The sequence below is a fragment of the Lethenteron reissneri genome, chromosome 18 (genome assembly GCF_015708825.2).
Source record: "Lethenteron reissneri isolate LAM-NWPU_2019-01 chromosome 18, ASM1570882v1, whole genome shotgun sequence".
Lineage (NCBI taxonomy): Eukaryota > Metazoa > Chordata > Hyperoartia > Petromyzontiformes > Petromyzontidae > Lethenteron > Lethenteron reissneri.
Genome location: NC_083796.1, coordinates 13,604,827 through 13,628,462, shown reverse-complemented (window position 1 = coordinate 13,628,462; position 23,636 = coordinate 13,604,827). Strand labels below are relative to the sequence as shown.

General features: G+C 50.7%; 1 protein-coding gene across 4 annotated transcripts in view; it reads left to right on the top strand.

Moving 5' to 3' along the window:
• Positions 1-1,217: 1,217 nt before the first annotated feature.
• Positions 1,218-23,636, top strand: part of MYO5A (myosin VA) — a 115,933-nt gene continuing 93,514 nt past the window's right edge. For all 4 annotated transcript variants that reach the window (XM_061553873.1, XM_061553872.1, XM_061553871.1 and 1 more), the window contains exon 1: positions 1,218-2,198. In XM_061553873.1, the coding sequence (XP_061409857.1) occupies positions 2,172-2,198 (27 nt within the window). In that variant the 5' untranslated portion in view covers positions 1,218-2,171. The remainder of the gene's footprint in view (positions 2,199-23,636) is intronic.

Below are 23,636 nucleotides of genomic sequence, written 5' to 3'. Positions count from 1 at the left end.
CTACAGCCATATACAGCTACAACCATATACAGCTACAAGCATATACAGCTATAGCCATATACAGCTACAAGCATGGGCGGCGTCCACCACCGACACGCTAAGGGGGCCCATGAGTGTGGCCAATAGCAACAACATTGACGCCCGCGAATGTAAATACCTGGGAACAAAATTTTAAAAAAGTTTTTTGGTATTTTTTTTATAAACAAAGCAGGTGAGGTCGCATAATCTTGTAACCCGTCCATGGAACCCACCCCCCTCCTACACCACCTACACCAGGACCTCCTACACCACCTCCACCACCGACACCTACACCACCCACACCTCCTCCACCACCACCCAGATCACCTCCTACACCACCACCACCTCCACCACCCACACCTACACCACCCACACCTCCACCACCCACACCTACACCACCACCTCCTACACCACCACCTCCACCACCCACACCTACACCACCCACACCTACACCACCCGCACCTCCTCCACCACCACCCACATCACCTCCTACACCACCACCACCTCCACCACCCACACCTACACCACCCACACCTACACCACCCACACCTACACCACCACCTCCTACACCACCACCTCCATCACCCACACCTACACCACCCGCACCTCCTCCACCACCACCCACATCACCTCCTACACCACACACCTACACCTCCTCACCACCACCTCCTACACCACCCACACCTACACCACCACCACCTACACCACCCACACCTCCACCACCCACACCTACACCAACCCCCACACCTCCTCCACCACCACCCACATCACCACCACCCCCACCACATACACCACCACCTACACCACCACCTCCTCCACCACCCACACCTACACCACCCACACCTACACCAACCACACCTACACCAACCACACCTCCTCCACCACCACCCACATCACCTCCTACACCACCACCACCTCCACCACCCACACCTACACCACCCACACCTACACCACCCACACCTACACCTCCTCCACCACCACCTCCTACACCACCCACACCTACACCACCACCACCTACACCACCCACACCTCCACCACCCACACCTACACCACCCACACCACCTCCACCACCACCACCAGGGGGAGGAACTCACCGGCTGCGCTGGCCCCGAGTGGGCGGGTCGCGGTGCTCCTCCCGAAGCCGGCAGTGGGGGGAGTCGTCGCAGCCCCTCCACCTTCCTCCTCCTCCCTCCACCACCCTCCACCTCCTCCAATACCTTCCTCCTCCACCACCCTCCTCCACCTTCCTCTCCACCTCCTTCATCCTCCTCCCGCTCCGCATCACCCTCGTGGCTCTCAACCCCCCTCCGCCCCCCCCCCCCTATAAGGAAGAGGTTTTTTTGTGGGGTTCTAAGCTTCATCGTCGTCATCTTAATCATCATCGGCGGAACAAACACAAAAAACCCACAGTCATCATCAGCAGCAGCATCATCATCAGCAGCAAGAAGCGGTGTTCGGCGTGAAATAGCGAAAGCGGAAGACGCCGCAGCGTTGATGCTGCTCCATTCATTGGCACAGGCGGGCGGCGAGCGAGGGTAGTTGTGGTCAGGGCACTGCGGTGGAGCTCCGTGCTGCCGCATGCACAGAGCAGCGTGGGTCGGTGTGGTGTCAGTTAGTGTGGTGTACCCTGTGGGTGAGTGTAGTGGAGGTTAGTGTGGTGGAGGTTAGCGTGGGTGAGTGTGGTGGAGGTTAGCGTGGGTGAGTGTGGTGGAGGTTAGTGTGGTGGAGGTTAGTGTGGCGAAGGTTAGTGTAGTGGAGGTTAGTGTGGGTGAGTGTAGTGTGGGTGAGTGTAGTGGAGGTTAGCGTGGTGCAGGGCAGTGGAGGTTAGTGTGGGTGAGTGTAGTGTGGGTGAGTGTAGTGTGGGTGAGTGTAGTGTGGGTGAGTGTAGTGTGGGTGAGTGTAGTGTGGGTGAGTGTAGTGGAGGTGAGTGTAGTGGAGGTTAGTGTAGTGGAGGTTAGTGTGGGTGAGTGTAGTGTGGGTGAGTGTAGTGTGGGTGAGTGTAGTGTGGGTGAGTGTAGTGTGGGTGAGTGTAGTGTGGGTGAGTGTAGTGTGGGTGAGTGTAGTGTGGGTGAGTGTAGTGTGGGTGAGTGTAGTGGAGGTGGAGGTGTGGTGCAGCGTTCTGCACGTGGCTGTCGCCCCATGCCCCGGTGACGATGTCCACCACGGAGCTCTACTGCAAGGTGAGGCGGTGTCATGTGTGTCATGTGTGTGGTGTGTCATGTGTGTGGTGTGTCATGTGTGTGATGTGTCATCTGTGTGATGTGCCATGTGTGTGATGTGTCATGTGTGTGGTGTGTCATCTGTGTGTGTGATGTGTCATGTGTGTGGTGTGTCATGTGTGTGGTGTGTCGTCTGTGTGGTGTGTCGTGTGTGGTGTGTCATGTGTGTGTGTGATGTGTCATCTGTGTGGTGTGTCATCTGTGTGTGTGATGTGTAATCTGTGTGATGTGTCATATGTGTGGTGTGTCATGTGTGTGGTGTGTCATGTGTGTGGTGTGTCGTCTGTGTGGTGTGTCATGTGTGTGGTGTGTCATGTGTGTGTACTGTGTACAGTGTGTGATGTGTGTACTGTGTACAGTGTGTGATGTGTGTACTGTGTGTGATATGTAGTCTGCGTCACGTGTGTACTGTGTGATGTGTGTACTGTACGTGTGTACTGTGTGATGTGTGTACTGCGTGTACTGTGTGTACTGCGTGTACTGTGTGTACTGTACGTGTGTACTGTGTGATGTGTGTACTGCGTGTGCTGTGTGTACTGTACGTGTGTACTGTGTGATGTGTATGTGTGTACTGTACGTATGTACTGTGTGCACTGTGTGTACTGTGTGTACTGTGCGCACTGTGTACTGTACATGTGTACTGTGTGTACTGTACGTGTGTACTGTGTGTACTGTACGTGTGTACTGTGTATGTGCACTGTGTGTACTGTACGTGTGTACTGTGTATGTGCACTGTGTGTACTGTGGTGTACTGTGTATGTGTACTGTGTGTACTGTACGTGTGTACTGTGTATGTGCACTGTGTGTACTGTGCGTGTGTACTGCACGCAGTAGTGTGCCGTGTGCTCTGTACCTGGGTTGTGTGTCATGTACATTAAGTACACGTACATCATTATGTTCTGTGTATGATACATACTAATCAGGAGTGTGTGTGTGTACTGTGTTCTCTGCGTTTCGTCATTTGTGTGCTGCGTGTACTTGATGTCACTGCAATGATGACGTGTTTGTGTACAGGCATACGCCCTGTACATGTTTGTATTTACTCTCTGTGCGGTATATTCTGCAGTGCTGATTGTGCGTGCAATTCTGTAAGTAGTGCAGGAATATTTTACGTTCTGAGCACATGATGAACATTGATATCCATGTGTGTACTCCACACGTTGTGTGTATGTGACGTGTTGTTAATTGGTGTTTAGAACATGTAAGAAGATGCTTGAGTCAGGGTGCTAGTTGGATGCAGCATCACGACTGTCTACCTGCTGGTAGATTCTTTATCTCTGTGCACACTCCTGGCCCTGCCTCGTTTCAAGGGATGCTTACACCCCCCTCCCTCCTACACACCTCCGATTAGCTACGTACGGTGCGAAAGAAGTTCAACATACCTACTGTATATGCATCACCTTCTTCCCTGGCCGCCTGTTCTATACCATTACAGACCACACGTGACTTCCTGCCTGCCTACCTGTGTGTGTTCTTCCATTACAGACCACATGTGACTACCTGCCTGCCTGCCTCCCCGCTTGAGTCTCAGCCTGACTGCCTACCTACCTGTGTGTGTGTTCTTCCATTACAGACTACACGTGACTTCCTGCCTGCCTGCCTCCCCGCTTGAGTCTCAGCCTGATTGCCTACCTACCTGTGTGTGTGTTCTTCCATTACAGACCACACGTGACTACCTGCCTGCCTGCCTCCCCGCTTGTGTGTCAGCCTGACTGCCTATCTGCTTGCCTGCCTGTGTGCTCTTCCATTATAACCCACACGTCACTACCTATCTGTATGTGTGCTCACCTGTTGCCCCCCACCCTCCCACCTGCCCTGTTTGTTTACTTGGCCCATCCACCTGGCCCGCTTTGGGTGCCAGCATCCTCGTTACCCCGTGTTGGTCTGTAATCGCTTGACCCTTCCCTGGCCCTTCCCTGGCCCTTCCCTGGCCCTTCCCTGGCCCTTCCCTGGCCCTTCCCGACACACACCTCTGTCTCTGTCTGTCTCTCCACGTTGTTCGAGGGCTGTCCCTCTCACTGCGGGCTAGAAGAAGGTGGAGTTGACGGCAGCGTGGAGGGGGGGGTCGAACCGTGGAGTGGCAAACCAGGCGGTTAAAGTTTCTTATTTGCATGTTGACCTGTGCGTTGAGTCCAAACTCCAAAAAGATGCCTCGGTCTGGCCGTTTCTCCATGGGTTCTTTTTTGGGGAGGTCATGTGTTGATACTGACCGCAAAAATTAATGGTTTAATTTTTTTTAAGTTAAGTGTTTCATTATCCGCAAGTTAAAACTTGACATTAATAAGCATGCGAGCCTGCTATGCAAACACATTCCGTGCCCTCCCCACCACTACATACCAGTCTAAGCCACACCTACACTCCGTGCTGTAATCGCCGTTGTCAAATGTCCCCCCCCTCCCCCCCAACATTGTTATGTTTTAAATCGCGAAATCAAAAGCCGGTGGAGCACTACACAGTTCTACGGACACATCAGGAACTCCGCCGTGGGCTGAACCGTCGCTGCCACTTCGCATCGCCACAAATCGGTCGCAGGCAAAGTTGCAAACTCGTTGGCACCGAATGAGAAGTCGTCGAGAAACGATGCGTCTGTCTTGCGAGAGAGAGAGACAGACAGAACACACATTTTGGTGCATTAGCGGCAGATGAGATTCAGTTATCCGTGGTTTGCATATAAGCAAGATGAACGCGCGGTTAATAGGAAGACTGGAACAGCTTCAGTTGATGCTCCAATCCCAGTAAACATTAGTAAGTTAGAACAATGTTGTGCCAACTTTGATCCAAAGTTGGTTCAAAGGTTCCAACTACATACCAGTGATGGCCCAACGTTGCAGCTTTACTTGGATGTCTGTTCAGGGAATTATCTTGGTCGTATCATGACCGTCATCATCGTTGTCTTCACCATCATCCGTTCATAATTAATAAGCTTAATTTAATATCTCACTGTCATTGTCCTCCCTGTTATCCACAGGCACTATGGGTAATGGGACCCGTAATTATCAATAAAGTACATTTGACATTCACGTTTTCAACGAAATTACGGATGAACATGAGTGCCAATCCACAGAGAAAGAGATAGATCCTAGATCTGTTGGTGTCGCAATACGTGAGTAGGGCGCCGGATATCGTGGCTACAGATAAAAGGCGTTACGCGCGTTACGCTCTATAAGGTAGGGACAGAATACAACCTGCCTGGTAGCAGTAGGTCTGGCAATTGATGCGGTGACTAATTCGAATCCCAGCTGTGGCAGACTCAACCCTGTCATTACCACCGGCATCGCCACTTGCCCGAGGCTTTGCCACTCGGTGGGAAGTCCCCAACGAGTCATTTTCTGTGGATGGAATGGGCCCCTGCCATCGGAACGTCGAATTTCCAGTGGCGACTCACGACTGCCAGAGGGAGATGAGCTTTGATTAGCACGGCGCATCTGGGCCCACTTTTTAATCCGCACGAACCTCGCTGCCAGTGTGGCGTTGCTCGGGTTAGGGACCAGACCTGTGACATTTCATTGACAGAAGGTGCTGTAGAGTAACCGCAATATAATCAATAAATAAAACGAAAATATTTTGATATTGGTGATGTTTATATACAGTAGTGTTTTAATATTTACCGCACGTTTCAGTACAAAGTCGGATGCCCTATGAGATCCTGACTTTGTACTCGGGGCTGGAAATGGATAGCGGAGTTGAGGTTGTCGGGAGGATGAAGCCTGGTTGTGTTTTTGTGGGATGAGAGGTTTCTATGTGCTGCTGTGTCAGCCTCTGTCCGTGTTTCTGTCTGTCTGTGTGTGTGTGTTTCCGCCTTACTATCTCTGCATCACTCTCCCTGTCCATCTCTCTTTGTCTCACTGTTTCTGTGTTTCTCTAGAAGTGTCTGCTTCTCTCTCTCTCTGCTGTGTCTATGTGAATGTCTTCGTGTACCTCCTGTCTCTGTGACCCCCCCCCCCCCGTGTGTGTGTGTCTTCTAACTGTCTGTCTATCTGTGTCTTTACATACTTGACCCTGTGTCTTTCTGCGCAACGTGTGTCTCTCCGTGTGTCTCTTCATATGCGCGTTATCTCCCTGCATCTCTTGTTGCTACCACACCGTCCTCCTCTGTTCCCGTGTTTTCTTCTTCACAGCGACCCACTTATTGCCGCATGTGGCCCCAGGAGCCAACGCTTCGTGCAGCCGTGCTGCGTGACCGTGCTGCGTGACCGTGCTCCGTTGACCTTCCGCGTGTAACTCTCTCTGGATATCTAAAGTCCCTCCTTCCGGTCTGCACAGGGATTCTCCCCGTGTTGAGTCGGCTCTGCGAAGCCTGGGGGCCTGCACACAACTTGCCAAGGGCTGTAACTGAGCACCTCTGAATACTTAAAGGTTCTTGTAAAGGCATATGCGGGAATATTTTATTTTTTGAGCAACTGGCAAGCCAGTCGATTTAAAAGGTACCCGTGCTTTGTGTGTGGGGAATCCTCGTAGGCTATATTTACACGTGTCTGACAGGCATGTGTGAGCTTTCACCAATTTGCACACAAATGTTACCCACGTGGTAATCGTTCTGGTATGGCGTAAAAGGCTAATTAAAGACGCATTATTTTTGAAAGCACTTTGTTGCCATTCTTGCCCAAACGTTATACACACCTGGGCACTGGCATTGTTGCTGAGCTGTGTGGGAAGTCTTTGTAGTGACTGACCTAGGAGCGTGGCATTTTTTTGTCATCGGACGTCTGCAGTTGGATGGACATAACATTTCCAGGGGCAATAGAGCAATACGTTGCTCCTTACAAAGCGACAATCTGTAATGAATTAATGTTATGAAAATACCAAAGTATATTAACTAAAACAGTAAAATGCTGTATTACAGCAGGGTGCTGTATTCGGTCGCATGCCTTCGATGCCTTCAACAGTTTTTTTAAACCCATAGCATTCACATCTGCAAAACAGTGGTAAGACTTAATCTCAATGGGAACTGAATACTTTTTTTTCGATTTAAAGCTTTCGTGACTGCAGGGATTCATATTCTTGGTTTTTTCGGTAAAGTCACGTTACTTTACCGAAAGAACCAATAAAACTGAATACTTATCATGTGAACTCAAACTGTGCTGGGGTAAGGATGAGTGTCGTGCCTGTGAAGGTGCCTCTACACACTGCGGTGCTTGTTGTTGTTGTTGTTATTACGACTACTACTATTTTAAAAGCTTGCCAATAATATTGCTGCTGACTGCGTACTTGACCGGCATCCAAGCGTGTAACTGCTTGCCTCTCAAAAAGACTCCCCATTCAAATGTGAATGTACTGCCGAGTATGCAGATAGCCTTCCAAGGAATTTAGCGAGCATGCCTGTACAACCGTAGTTTCGTTATCGATTTTAAAATACGCGTGGTATTTGTTTTGCAATCGATGCTCATTATGCTTTTTTCCAATTATTCCTCTCTCTGCAGACCATAGTCGTTGTGATCTACACCGGTATACTTATTAGACGGACCAGGGAAAGTCTATGCTGTGACCTGTACTGATACAGTGAGCTCTTTGTCAATCCACTCATGGATTATGGCCCTCTTAAAGCCATTTTGCCAGTCACGGATAATGTTTGACCCTCCTTTGCTGCACTGGTCAGTGCTGGTTGCTGGTCAGGATCGGTTGGGACATAGATTGGCACAGATGTTCGGCGTGTACGTAAATCTAACCAGGTCACAGTGTGTTCACGACGGCGTACAGTATTAACGCCGCGATTATTTCTTGCTTTTAAATATACGCTGCGGTTTTTAATATTTTAATTGAGAATTCTTGGCATGGAAATGTGTATTCCGTTTGCCAATTTAAGTTTTTTTGTACGGTTATTGACAATATGGACAATTAAAATGGCTTAGGCAGGACACATCACTGGGGCTGATGGAGGCCCGTGGACGAGACTGGTAATGGAATGGCAGGTAAAGGAGAGGAAAACGCCGTTCTGGGGAAAATGACCAGTACGAAGATGGAGCGATGAGATCAATTCACGTGCAGGAGTGACATGGATTTGAGCAGCACTGGATCATTAGGCATGGCTATGGCGTGGGGGGGGGAGCCTTCATCCAGCAGTGGATAGAGTATGACAAATACTCTGTACTGTACTTCATCCCTTGCGAAATAGACACTGCCACGCTTCATTAGCGCGTGCTTGTTTATATGGGGTGTGTAAAGATGCATCTGTTCATCAATGAATATTGATTGTTATGGCTCATTATAGATGACTTATTGCATACAAAAATTTCAATATTTGTTTCATGTTTATGCATATCGCACACTAATGATGCACACATCATCTTCTGGCATTGCACTTAGCCTGACGGAGCAAACAAGGCTCTAAACAAATGAGAGACAGAGTTTTTTTTTTGTGCAAATAGAGCAGTTATAATGAGAACACAAAAAATAACTGATTCTTAAACGAACGGCGTCCTTGAATCCGGACAAATTCACCCCACTGCTAGGGGCGGGGAGCGAGACATCACAATTTATTTATTATTCATCCACCGTGGCCAAGCTGCGCTGTGTAGCAGCATCTGAGCCAAAATGAGGGAGGCCTGTCATCCAGCAGTGGAATGGCAAGACCGCTGTGCAGTACAGGTATGGCAGAGGCGTGCGTCGCTGTACAGCGACTCGAGTGAGGTCGTGGGCCTAGGTCTGAAATCCTTAAAGGTTCCGATATCGTTCAAGGTATCGAAATCGTTCAAGGTTCCGACATCCTCAATGTTCTGAAATCCTTCAAGGTTCCGAAATCGTTCAAGGTTCTGAATTCTTCAAGGTTCTGAAACCTTCAAGGTTCCGAAATCCTTCAAAGTTTTGAAATCCTGAAGGTTCAAAAATTCTTCAAGGTTTCGAAATACTTCAAGGTTCCGAAATCCTGAAGGTTCAAAAATTCTTCAAGGTTCCGAAATCCCCTTCAAGGTTCCGTCACGACTTTTGGACTGCCCTCGAATTGAGCCGCGCATCGAACGAGTCGGTCGCCCCGCGTTGCCATCTGCGACTTGCAGAGCAGTAGACGCCGCTCACGATCACGTTGTCGGTGGGTTAGAGATCGCGCGAGTGTCAATGTGTCGTACAACCCGCCTCAACCCGACGCAGGCAATCGGTAAGGTTCGTCACGTGAACAGAACGCGCTCGATTGTAAATGTTGTGCATTTGCTCTTGAACACGCGACGGGTGTGCTGAGGTAGTAGCGAATTGGCACGTTCTGTTCACGTGAGAAGCCTTCCGAAGTTGACTGTGTCGGGTGACGCGTTAACATTTACGCGATATAACCCAAAATAACTTTGATCCTGAATATGATTTGCCACCAAAGCCCTCGTGGTTAAATTGAGCAGATGCTGTAATTAGGCACACCCCTTTGGAGATAGGCCAAGCTGTGTTCATATCTGAAGTACAAACCTGTCAACCCCTTATCAGTGCCTACCAGTTTTACAAACCAATTCAGACCTTATTGGTCACCCCGTGCTCCTTATAAATCTCAACGTTCATCCTACAAAGTCCCATCACAAGGGAGAAACACAAACAAATAGACAAAAACACTTTTTTTTGCCTGTGTTGAAACGGCTGCATGCCATATGGACCTGAAAATTGGATTTCCCTGTACACGAATACAGGTAAACTGTGTGGGTTGACAGCTATGGAAGTATTGCGCTTGTATTCGAAGTTAAAGCAATAAACATTGTTTTATTTTATCAGATAAGGTCCACTGAGCTGTATAGCTCTTTTTCAGATGCAACTTGGCCACTAATGATAGCTCAACGAAGTGGCTTATCACGTTATCCTGCACATAACGTGATGCAGTTTTTTCTATCAGAACCGTGCTTATATGAATCGTGCTCATATCCGTCTGCTGTTATGTACAAGTTCACCGCCTGCGTTGGTGGCGAGCTGTAAACGACGTCGCCTGGTATACAGGAGCTCATAAGTTTGACGACGACCGTGACACCTGCTGTATATTTGGAGTTTGCGGTGTCTCTCTCCCCGTGGTCGCGTGGAATTTTCTCGGTGTCTTCCGGATTTCCCCCCCCCCCACATTTAGAATCGACGTGCATTTAGGATATTTTCCTGCTATAAATGTCCACGTGATAAGCCACTTCGTTGGGCTATCGTTTGTGATAGCCAGGTCGCTTCTGAAAAAGAGCTACAGAGCTCAGTCGGGCCTTACCTGGTGAAATAAAAATATATTAGCTTCACTTTAGTGTCGTTGCGACAAGGCGGTGGGCCGAGTGCGCGTGACGACCTGTGACCGTGCGCACGTGACGGCCCAGGTGACGGCCCAGGTGACGGCCGTGCCGGCTCGGCGCTTCTGTGACGCGAACGCAGCAGTGACACGGGGTCAAGGTGCGCCCAGCCGCTTCCCATTCATTTAGTTCCATAGCTGGGGGGGCCGAGGGCGAGGGAGGGGGCTTGAATAGGATGTCCCGCTTCAGAGGAGCGATTTTTCGATCGTGCGCAAGATGTTCTCGCACCGTCTCGGCTTCGATCGTTTTCTAAACAAAAAATTCCGTCGCCTTTCGTTCAGTTTTTGTTTTTGCGCCGTTGGCCTCCGTGCAACACGGGCACGAGAGTGTGCACGCAGCTTTCATGAACAACTGAAAAAGCGGCTCTTCTTGCACGTGCGATGAGTTTACGTGCGAGGCTTAAGAAGTGATGTCCACTCGAAGGCGCCTTTGCACCTCCGGCTAGAGCGGGACTCCTGCCGTGTTCCGACAGCTGATTAAATCACTTTGCGCTGAATTAGCTTTTTAATTGAGAACTTTTATTTGTTGCTTTACCTATCGTGCATTTTGTTTTTGTTTACATGACCATCTGCCTGCCTGTCTATGTGTAGATAAATTAAATGGGGGCACATCCACGTGTTTTGCTCTCCTATAAAACTCACGAGAGGCGCGTGAAAAAAAGTTGGCTCGGTACCCATCGGGTTATTTTAATGGCAGAGATGTCCATCGTAAGCAATCCGCGACTTGCGATCTCTCATTCCGTAATTTATTTGAGGAGCGCAGGTGGGGGGGGGGGGCAGGGGGGGGGACTTTGGTCCACATCTGTCATGCTTTTGTGCCCGCGAGCTGCTGGGCATGGCCAGAGATGCCATTCTGTTTATATCGCCAAGGAAAGGGATGGCCGCCCCAGACAGACAGAGTTGTGAGAAGGGCAAACCCGCTCCGAGCAATGGGGCCCCAGCAACCTGCGAGCTCTTTTGTGTCGAGCCAAAAACATGTGCCGTGCCATTGTCAATGCTCAATACATCTGGCTGTGAGAAACAGGCTGTTGCTTTGGGGTTTTTTACATTCTGCCACTGACCGCCATTTGATTGTTACCCAACAATTTAACACGTAGGCTTTCGCGACCAAATTCATTCACAATAGAGGGGTTTTTTGGGTTGGATCGCGTAAATATATAAATGTGTCGTTAAAACCCGCCACCACCCGACACAGCCAACTAGTAAGGGTTGTCACGTAAACAGAACGTGGCAATTCGTCACCAGTACAGCAGTACAGCACGCCGGTGTGTTGGAGAGCCAAGCCACAACATTTACTCAGATTGTAAATGTTGTGGCTTGGCTCTCCAACACACCGGTGTGCTGTACTAGTGATGAATTGGCCACGTTCTGTTTACGTGACAACCCTTACTAGTTGGCTGTGTCGGGTGGTGGTGGTGGGTTTTAACGACACAATTTATATATTTACACGATCTAACCCCAAAAAACCTCTATTGTACCCAACAATTATTCACGCGTTTGTCCCTTGCTTTGCTGGTGGCCGGGCGTAGTTGCGATGTTATGATGATGATGATAATTAACAATAATCATCATCACCACCATCATTTTAAGGCAGTAGTGGTGAAAATTGTGAACATTGGACGGGACCTGAAACGCAACGAGCTTTCCTTGCAAAACAAGTTGCTTTGCCCCTTTCACGTTGCGTAGGGCATCCGACAGAACGGCGGTCGTAACGAAGGCCTTTGGGAGCACGCGTGCCTTTTTATTAATACAGCGCTGTTTAGCATAACCCCTGCAGTGCGCTAGAATACAGTGGCACTGTACGAGAAGCAATGTGTGCTGATTGTAGACGTGAGCATGCCACTCTTTGAGCTGTCGAGACTCATCGGCTCTGGGGTCCTCCTGTTTCCTCCCCATTAACCAAACACTCGCGCATGGAATTGGCCAAACATCCCAGAGCAGTGCCCTCTTGTAGAAGAGTCTTGAGACTCAGGAAAGCCTTCCCTAGGCAAATCAAATACACTTCTTTATTATTAAGTGCTATTCTGTGATCTTGTCAGATCATGGGAAGCTCAGCGAGACTTTGGGGCCTGGTCATCACCTTAGTGGGAGACTGCCCAGGGATAGGGAGGGGTGTTGTCGGCTTGGACTGCGACGTGTCCCGGCACTAGCGGTATGGCAATGGATTATTTGGTCCATAATAGAGATTTTTTGGGTTAGATCGCGTCAATATAAATGTGTCGTTAAACCCGCCACCACCCGACACAGCCAATTAGTAAGTTTCGGCACGTAAACAGAACGTGGCCAATTCGTTACTAGTACAGCACTACACCGGTGTGTTGGAGAGCAAATCCACAACAGATATAATCTGAATACGACGTTTCGCCAGTAATTACAACGAGCATCATCAGGCGGACAGCCATGAAACGTATATGATGGATGGATGATATTGGCCGCGAAAACCTACGTGGATTTTTTGGTGTCCGCCCGCCCTTTTGCGTGTTGGTTTTCTCCGGGTGCCAAACACTTACTGTACGAAGTAGGTCAAGCATTTGCCTGCAGGGTCCTCCTGCGAAAAGAGTCCCTAGGCTCGGCTTTGCTGGGCAATTAAAGGACGGTATAAACACGTGTTGTGATTAGGTCACCCTCCGCTCTCCAGACGGCACGAGGTCATTCGCTGCAGCGTTGCGTGAAATTCTCTTTCGGTAGAACTCGAGTGGACTTGGGGCCGCGCGGTTGGGAACGGCTTTGGCCTTCGACTGACTCGCCGATTTTCTCAGTCTCCGTGGCCTCCCTGCAGCATGAGCAGCAGAGTTGCTGTCGAAGGCTTTACAGGGTCAAAATCATGAGTGGGGGAACACAAAATATAAAGCGATGCAGCAGCGCCGTGCGGTGTAATTAATTTCCTCTGATCTGTATGCGGTCTCTCCGGGGAGGCGCTCTGTCGATGTTTTCCGTGCTTCCCCGCAGACTGCTGATCCGTGATGTTTTTGAGGTGTCGAGTTGCTGGCCGTGCGCTGCTTTTTTCTGAGGGCCTGGATATGAGGGAATAGCAGCCTTCCTCCAGAGACGTAGGGCGCGCGTGCCCGGGCGGACAGGGCATCACCAACACCCCTCGTCCTGAAGACTGTCTTGCAAACGAACGTAAGATAATGTTTTGGTAGTGACGCCTCTGTTCGTGCAAAGGCAGGGGGGGAATTGTGCTTGGAGGAATTTTTTTAAGCTGATGGTGAATGGAAAGACTACATTATGAAAAAGGGATGGTTTGTAGTGGTCCAGCGACAGTCGTCCGATGTTAACCCTTTATTAAGATACTGGTGGGCTGGTTAGAAGGGTCATTGCCTAAAACGTCATATTCGATATTTTTGTAACAATAATTCAAGGCCACAGTGTTATTGACGCGTGTTTTTTGTTTGTTATTTCTGCTTGTGCACCACTCCCCGGCGCGCTATCTGCAAAGGACTTATTTTTGATAAGGGGGCGGTAAGGTTTCTCCATCGCTGCCAACACTGTTTCTCAACCTCTGTCATAAAGTTGACTCTGCATTGCGGTCATACACCACGGCCGTACCGCCAGGCAGCAGGCGTTGAAGTGCTGTTAGCAAGCCCTTACTTGAGGGTTGGCATGGCACACGAAGAGGTGTTGTGGCCAGCATCGCGCTTGGCCACCTTTTGTCTCCAGGGCGGAGGCCCCCGATGTTATTTACACACCGTGCCCAGATTGCGATGTACGGCAAAGTCAACTTGGGGGGAAGCCCGGGGACTAGTCTCGCGTCCCTCCCTTTGGCTTCGAAGTGAGCGGCTGAGTGCAGGTTGCAGGGATTGTTGTCGCCACTGCCACGACACACGACGAGGCTGGCACAGACTCGTACAGGAACAAAGACAAAGATCCCCCGTATAGCCTTTAACAGGCTGTCAGAGCAAGTGCTGTTGGCGAGCGCCTATGAAGGCCGACACGGCACACGGGGGGGGGGGGAGGTGGCCAGCACCACGCCCGGCCGCCTTTGTCTCCCTAGTGGCGATGTTTACACCGACACCAGGTGCTCATTTGAGACGGAATCGACCCAGGGGAGGTTCAGATAATTGTCACTGGTGTTGACCTTGAGCGGGAATCGAATCTGGGTCGCCAGGTTCGTAGCGTAGCGTGTTGACCGCTGCGCTACCACTGTCTTGTACAAGAACACACACAATCACCTCTATTATACTGGGGTCATGGAAGGAGGGGTGAAAGGGTGGGCAAGAGAAAACAACAACACGAACAACGCAAACCACATTTCATTATAGAAATGAGTTGAGAAGGAGTCTTGTGCTGTTGACGAAGGTACGGATGCAATGCCGGGTAGCCGGGATGCCACAGTTAAGACCGGATAGCGTGGATCATATCTGAGTTGAAGAGCCAAAGCTCGTCATCGGCTGTAAGGTGGGTCTCAAAGACGCTGTGACATCACAGGCCAACGATTTGTAGCTTTAAGCGACAAGTCTGAAAACTCGCTTCCGTGTGTTGTAAAACCGATTGTCCACATCGCCTTGTGTCAGCACAGTGCGGCGTGCAGTCACGCAGGCCTCCAGTGTCTCACCTGGGTAAGCAAAAGGATGTGGGTTTTGAATTTGCAATGAGAGTGGCGGCGTGGACAGCGTGCGTGCCCCGGCCTGTTTCACACAGGCTAGTCAAGGTGTCCTTTGCTTTGTTGTCACAGAAGGCGGTTGCAAGGGTCACAATTACCCCCGGAGACGTACCTCGGAATGGGTGAACGGCTTCGTGAAGTTGAACTCATCGTGAACCTGCACCATTGCCGTCCACTTTATTTAAAGTACATGCCACCAATGGGGCGGTTAATTAAATCACACTGCGTCTTACACTTCACTTTTACTTTCCACCCTTCACACGGTGAATCGCTGAATTGGCACGCATGCAAGCTAAACGTTTTAAAAGCTGTGATTATGTAGGTTATTGTAGAATTTGCTCTAAAGAGTGTGAAACTTTCTGGAGACGTCTGAAGCGACAGAACCTTGCATAACGCGCGTCGAGATTCAAGGATTATTTGAGTAAGAGAAGCTGGACGACAAAACGAGAAACTTTTTTTTTAAGAAACTAAACTATTTGAATTTTACCAGATAAGGCCCACTGAGCTATGTCGCTCTTTTTCAAAAGTGGCTTATCATCACGTGGAAATCATTATCAGCTAAATACTCTAAACGCGTGATGTTGATTCTAAATGTGGAGGAAAAAACGGAGCACCCGGAGAGAAATCCACACAACCACGGGGAGAACAAAACTCCAAAAATACAACAGGCGTCAGGGTCGGGATAGAACCCACGACATCCTGCATACCAGGCGAGGTCGTTAACATCTCACCACCGCGGCAACAACATGGGGAGCGTGACGGCTGCACAGCAACATGCCACGTCGGAGCGGATGTCGTGGCTTTGACAAATGTCCCAGTTCGAGAAAGAGGTGGAAAATGTGTGGCAGGGAAGGAATTTTCAACGGATTCATGCACGGGGTTAAAGACGTTTGTTAGGTGGATGCTTGTAAGCAGCAAAATGTAGCCTGTGCCAATAGGGATTTTGTGGAAACCTAACAAGAAAAAATGGGGTGGTGGATGCAGGAAAACGCAAGGCAATGGAAAGAACATCGCAGGGTTTCACCACGCATACATTCTCATCATTATTGTAATTGTAACTTAATGAAGCTCTTCTGTTTTGCACAACTACACGGCAAGCGCACATTGGGGCAGACGCTCGCGGTAACGTGTGCCATTTCTGTTGACACCTCAATTGGCGCTTGCCACATTAAGGCGAGCCGCTCACGGTAGCCACACGTCTGATAAATGGCACTTTGGTACGGCACGAATTTACTCAACAGCACTGCGACCGTGAACGCTCTCTGCGCTCGTTCACTCGCGGTGCGATCTCACGTTGGGATGATTTGTGTACACATCTTGCTTCCCCCCCCCCCCCCCATGCATCACCGGTGTTAAACTGCTGCGAACAGGGCCTTGTGTCTCACGGTTGGGGAGTTACAAAGACAAAGATTGTTGGGGCAGGTGCTGTTAGCGAGTAGGACCTATGAAAGCCTGGATGGCACACGAAGGGGTAGGTGACCAACACAACGCCCGGCCGCCTTTGTCTCCCCAGTGGCGATGTTTACACACCGCACCATGTACTCATTTGAGACTGAGTTGACCGAGGGGAAAAGGCTCATGGAACGGTTCAGATATTCGTCACTGGTGTTGGCCGTGAGAGGGAATCGAACATCCGTCGGTCACGTTCAAAGATGTACCCGTCCGTTTGGCCACGTTGCGCCTTATCCGTATCCATCGGGGCGAAGAGCGGATTTCGACCGTCTCCGTCGCGGCACCGTGCGGCCATCCGGCCGAGGGACTCTGTCGGGGCTCCGTGGGTTCTGCTGCGACGCCGGCCTGGCCTTGCAGGAGGCCTCCTCCTTGCAACACTGCGACCGCGTGGACGCTGCGGTGGGCGCAACGTGGCCTTTGTCGCCTCCGAGTTTCTCGTCATCGTAATGATGATGACGATGATACGGTGTGTCAGCCAGTGCCGACGTTCATTCGTTCTCGGCGAGCGTGGGTGATGTCGATATCGTTTGACACAGCCCCCGAAACAGTGAATCCCCACATTGGTGCAGCGGGAAGCGGGTCGACTCTGCAGCGTAACCACTGTTGACTTATTACAAATTGGTTGTAATGTTACCGACCCTCGAGGGAGCAAGGACTGAGTTACCCCCAACCGGGATGTGAATCCACAACCTTTGCAACTGTGATTTGGGTCCTCTGCCATGACAAGTTCTGATGGTTTTAGTCACCAATTAGTTGATAATAAAACCCACGGTATGGCTGTACTCTGGTGGGGGTGCCATGGTGGCAAGATGTTAACTCCCTCTCCTGGTATACAGGAGGATGTGGGTTCGATCTCAACCATGACACCTGCTCTATATTTGCAGTCCGCATGTCTCTCTTTTCCGTGTGGTCATGTGGATTTTTCTCCGGGCCCTCCGGTTTTTCCGTCCACGTTTAGAAAAATGCGTTTAGAGTATTTGGCTGCCATAACTTTCCACACGTTTAGCCACTTCGTTGAGCTATTATTTGTGATAGCCAGGATACTGCTTCTGAAAAATAGTTCTATAGCTCAGTGGGCAATGGCAGAGCCAGGATTTTCAGGTAGGGGGGCAACCCCGCCAGCAATGAATCATGATAGTTGTTAGTAAGTAAGGACTTGTCCCTTGCTTGCTATTCCACGTGTGATCGGCATCGCACTCGCTGAAGGTATACCTTCAGGGAAGTCGTGTACTGTATACGCAAATGCGCACAATTCTGAGTCACTTATAACTGCTTTGCCGTTACTTATTGCCAATTATGGACTCAGACTATTGTCCTATCATCTCAGAGAGTCCCTGGCACGTAATAATATGCTACATAGTGGCAGTGCTGGTCGCAAAATGGCGATTTATTACGAATAAACCCCAATGATCCGATGGAAATTAGGGATTTCGATTGGATCATTGGGGGGGCACGTGTCAAAGCACCCTAAGCCAACGCAAGTGGCAAACATTCTCATTTACTTTTAGTCAATTCGGGTGACTGCGATAGGCGCCACAGGGGGGGATGCGTAAAGTGTGAACGCGACGGACGGAATGAGATGGATTCGGTCGATAATTGTGAGTCGCGTGTATTTTGGGAAACGGTTCCCAACCCTTTCGGGGGGGGGGGGTGGGGGTGTCCTCCCTTGTGGATGCACCGAGTTTCTATTTATGGGGGAGGGAGGGACGGGGCTGGGGGAGGGGCGATGGGTGTGGGGGTGATGGGCGGGAGGGGGGCACCAGATGGCCGGAGTTTTAGGGCACAACTCCAACCCCTGCCCCTTATTTGTCTGGTTTTTAAACAGAGTGCAGTCTTCACATTGATGAGCCGGCTTGCTGGGAAATCGGCATTCCCTTTACAGTGTCGCGCCAAGGCATGGGGATTGCAAAGGCCGCAAGGTGCCCCGGATTTTTATAATTAGTGTAAACACACGCACGCACGCACACGTGCGTGCACACAAATTACGAGGCCGCTCGGCGTGGATTTTGCATTAAAAAAAATCTTCAAGTCGGCGATAGCAAACATTGAGCCCCTAAAACCCCACGCTGCTTCTGATCCAGAGGCGCTCGCCGTCGTGTTAATTCGGCGTGAAAACCACGCGTCTGTTCGTACACAAATTAGACGCGCAGCGTTCATCGCTGCCGAATGCCAACCTGGGCAACGTGGCCCTGCGGGACCCTTTGACGATTGTGAGGTTGGAATCCCACGGTCAAATCGAAGGGGCATCATTCGATGTGGTCGCCAACGCAAGTATCCCAGTGCATTGACATAAAGAGACACAACTCCGCGCTCCGATTGGTGAAGGAGGGTGACAAAGTCGGCTGCCCTCCTGCGTGCGCTTCCTGCTGACGGAGGGAGCTCCGAGACACGTGTCCGACGAAGACGGTTCCCGTGATTGCCGTGCGCCCGTAGGCGGTACCTCCCGGGGTGCCTCTGCGTTAAACGGGGGCACGCGCGCCCAGGCAGCGGCACAGACCGCCCCTGGAAGGATATTCATCGTAATACTTGACAACGTGGGGAAAAGATCACTTGGCAAAACCTACCAAAAGTGCGTCAATACTCACAAAAGCGTTCAAGCCAGGAGCTTTACATTTCTTGGAAAAGTGTGACCGTTAAAACCAAACTCGCGTTTTACTGCAACACCAAGAAGTCGTGTTGCGTGTGTGAGACCTTTGCGTGCGCGTGTGTCACTGCGGCCGTGGGTGGGTGCGGTGGTGGGTGCCTTACAAAGCGGACTTTGTGTGTCCCGTGTGAGCCGCTGTCCACAGTCGTTTACCGTCGCGAGTCGCGCAGGGACCGGGCAGAGGAAGCGTGGGTTAATACCAAACTGCGCCGCCGATGCTGCTGCTACTGCTCCGTTAAGGCCCCACAGGAATGTTGACAGCGGCCGCCGGGCCGGCCTTCTCCGTGACCCGTGAGGCTGCCGTGTCGCAAGCGGCTTGGCGGAGAGAATCGCGGCTATTTATTCTGGCCCTCGTCGAGCAGCGATTGACGACAAGTGGGCTGCTGCACATGCCTCAAGCGAGGGGAAAAAGACCTCGGATCTCCCCCACATCGTTGCGTTAGTGCCTGCAGCGCCGCCGTGTACACATCTGCCCACTGTTGTTGGTTACTTGGCGTGTTTGGGAAAGTAATTGTCGGTAATACCAGATGGTTACCCTCGGCTGTGCCAATCTTATATACATGGGTGCACCTGCTGCGTTGGCAGCTGGTGCACAAGCGCAGTTGACAGCAACAACAAAAATCAACACATTCGTCAACATCCTTTGCTTTAAATGAAAAAAAAATCTATAACTGGCAACACTTCAGGAAATGACCATTATTCATTGCATAGAACCGGTAGGACAACGTTTGTTTATGTGCTGTCAAGAAGGGCCCGTTGGCCAATAGGTTTCCGTTTTTTTGTGTGTTTTTAATTTTGACGAGAGTGTTGAACGCTGCCAAAGTGCTTTTCAGCGATGTTGGGCATTGGCAATATAACTTGAGAATGTATTGGATGTCAAAGAGCGCCCAGGCTATGCCAGACCCCATTATTATCTCTGCTGACGGTAGACATTTGGAGGGCCCCATGGTGCAGCCATCGTCGGCAAGGTTACGGTTAACAGAGCTTTGGGTGGCAGGGCGACGTGGCGGTGACGCTCATTCCTCATCGTAAGAAGGGCCTGGGTTCGATTCCCGACTCGGGCACCTCCATTTGTACAGTTTATGTATTCTCCACCCCCCCCCTCCCCCCCAGTTCAGTATGCAAACGGCGCCACTGAGGCGAGATGTTAACTACCTCGCCTCGTATGCAGGGGGTCGTGGGTTCGATCCCGACCCTGACACCTGTTGTATATTTGGAGTTTGTGTGTCTCTCTGCCCGTGGTCACGTGGATTTTTCTCCGGATCCTCCGGTTTTCCCTTCCACATTTAGAAACGTGCCTTTAGAGTATTTGGCTGCTATACATTTCCACATGATAAGCCACTTTGCTGAGCTATCATCTGTGATATCCAGGTCGCTTCTGAATAAAGAGCTAAATATCTCAGTGGGCCTTACTTGGTAAAATAAATACAAATTCTCCTCGACTTCTGGTTTCCTCTGATAGCTAATACAATGTACAGTAATTGGTATTGGCCTAAAACATCCCAATGCTTAAAAATTAGTGGAAATTTCTCCACTGGGACCACGCAGCAGCAGCAACAACATCGTCCCGAGTGTGAAAACTTGGCAGGACCCTCTTGAAAAACAGTCTTGAGACTCGGGTGAGGCTTTCCTGGGAAAACAAGCTCAATAATAATAGTGGATTGATCAAGTAACTTGCCTCAGGCAGCACGGTGCCAGGTCATCAGCCAGCAAATCCTGGCTCAAACCCAGTTTTAAACCACCCCCAGGCGAACCTAACGCAATCGTTCTCAAATTTCTTTTAAAAGTTACCTTGGTCAAAGAACAATGACCGCGGCAAATAAAAACACGTGAGGTTTCGGCGTTACAGTGAACGGACAGTCGCGCTCCCTCCGCATCTGTTGGCGGATTTTTGTCGGGCTGCGTTCCCTCCGTTGGCTGCCGCTCCGTCGTCACGTCCCCACCTCGACTGGAAACGCGACCGCCCCTGCTCGAGCCGTGCGGCCGTCAGCCACAGCGTGGGGTGTCAACGCCGTGCGCCGAAGCTCACGAGCACCTTTATTGGGCCTGCGTCTCACGGGACTTTGATCTCGGGGCGGATGCTGATGATGGTTGGTGGTGGCGCGTGGCCGGAGACCACCTGACGGGTCGCATGACGGGAACGCACCCTAGCAATCATTATTCGTCGTCGTCGTCATTGTCATTGACAGGCCGTTGTTGGGTTGGGGGGAGCCGTGGCCATGGTGGTTAGCGCGCCGCGCTATGAAACTTCCCACCTGAGTTTCCATTTCCGGCCATGGTTGATTCCAGGCGCGAGTGACACCTGAAGCGGTCACGGGCTCCGGGTTTATTAAACCGCGCCGGCTCGCGTGGCGAGCGACGGCCACGAGCTGGGGGAAGGCCTATATCCAGCAGTGGATTGACAAAAGAGTTGGCGAGTTGTCAGTTTAATTATTGATGCTGTGCGGTAGGGGCAGGTTGTAAACGTCGCCGCATCTCGGGTGTTGACCGGTCGAGTCAAAGCAAACAAGGCACGGAGTGCGGCCCGCGATGTAAAAAAAACCAAGTCCTTTATCTGTCCAGCGCCAGCGTTCGGGCATCTCCCTGTGACATTTCTATCGCAGCTTTTGCCCTAGCCCGCCCGCCCGCCTGCCCCACGCTTAAGCAACAATGAATGCGTCAGAGAGAGAGCGTAATAGGGATGGCATGCAAGAGGGCTTTTATGCAGCCTTGCACAATAGGTGTTACGGTGCTATATATAGAGATATCGCCGATCGTTTCCCGCGTTCACGTCGAGGCGTGGCTGCCTGCAGGACCTGTTCCTCTCCCCTCCTTATCTGTGTTAGCGGCGCACCCTCAGCGGCCTGCGTCGCTCCCCCACTCGACTTCACTGCAGCCGCCTTATCTACGGCCTCCCGACATCCCCATTAGCGGGGTTGGCCATGTACGGCGCAAAAGAAGTTCAACACTCACATACATACGTACGCGGCCGCATTTGCGCAGTATATTAATTCACGCTGTATTGTAAGGCTTTGATCTGGAAACTGTGCCTATGTTCCATGACCGCCCTGAAACTGGCGAAAGCCAGGCCGGGCTCGGGCCGTGCGTGTCCTTTGTTGACGCTGGCCGGTAGAACCCGCTGTGGGATGAACGCTGCTCCCTTCGACGTTGCAAGCGGACCGACCTCGAGAGCGGTTGTGATGAGACTTGTGGGCGAGACCTGTCACGGAATGGCAGCCGCGGGAGAGAACGTGCCCGGGACGAATAAGCCCCGCCGTGATAGATCGAGCGATGGGATCAGTCTGTGTGCTGTGCAGGAAGTCGGATGGATCGTGGTGTCGCAGGACCGGCGAGGGATGCTGACGGCTCAGGAGGGGGAGGTCTTCGTCCAGCAGTGGATAGAGAATGGCTGAGGATAATGGCGGCGGCGGTGGTGAACTTACAGCTTCGAAACGCGTTGATTTGGCCGCTCTAATTTGTCTTGTTGACTTAGTTTTGAATCATCTCAAAGTTTCGGCTGAATGCAGAGTTTCATGTTTCTTGGCCACAGCCCAGGCCTTATTGCTCTAACAAAGTTGCTGTCCTCACGCTGACAGTGAACCAAGGGCTGTGACAAGCCTCTCCACTGTTTCTTCCGGAGCTGCGTCGACGCTAATAACGCTCGACAGAAAAAAAATTCAAGTGCAGCCAGGCAATTTCCATGTCCAACCCTGCTAAAACATTTATGTTATTTTCAAAATTTTCTACACCTTTAATGAACTTCCATTGATCAAAGCTTTCAACGGAAACTTTTTTTTAAAATTATTTTTGGAGGCGTATGCACGTGTGTCGTTGGGTGTCGTGGTTGGTGCACTGCGCTACGAAGCCGCCGACCCGAGTTCGATTCCCGCTCACGGCCAACATGCCAGTGACGATTACCTGAACCGATCCTTGGACGCCCCTAGGTCGACTTAGCCTTAAATGAGTACACAGACAGACACCCTCTCTCAAATTTAGCAATCTTTGGAAGAACGTAATCAACCAGGTGGGGTGTTGACTGTTTTGTTGGCCGACTCTCTGTGTTGTATTGCATTATATTTCCAAGTTGACTATGTTTGTGTTCTCATTCATTTGTACCTGATGATGGTTGCTTGTGTTGCAATCGAAACGTCGTATTCTATTCTTTTATTTTATTTCTTTCTACGTGACTTTACCGAAAGAACCAAAGAGTAGTTAAGAGTCGTTAAATACATGTTTTTGTTCCCCCATTGAGCGGACGTTTGGGCATATTGAAGTTTAGAGAGCGAGAGCGAGCATTGTATATGCAGGACAGGATGGGTGGGGATGGTGTGGTGGTTGACGTCAGGCTGGGTGGGTGGATTTGATCCCTCGTGGAATGTCCCACAGCTCCCCACAGCGTGGAAAGGGGACGACTTGAAGCCAGACAGCATAGAAATGCCTGGACACAGGTGGGGCATCCTGCATTTCTGCACCTGCGAACGATATTCCCACATT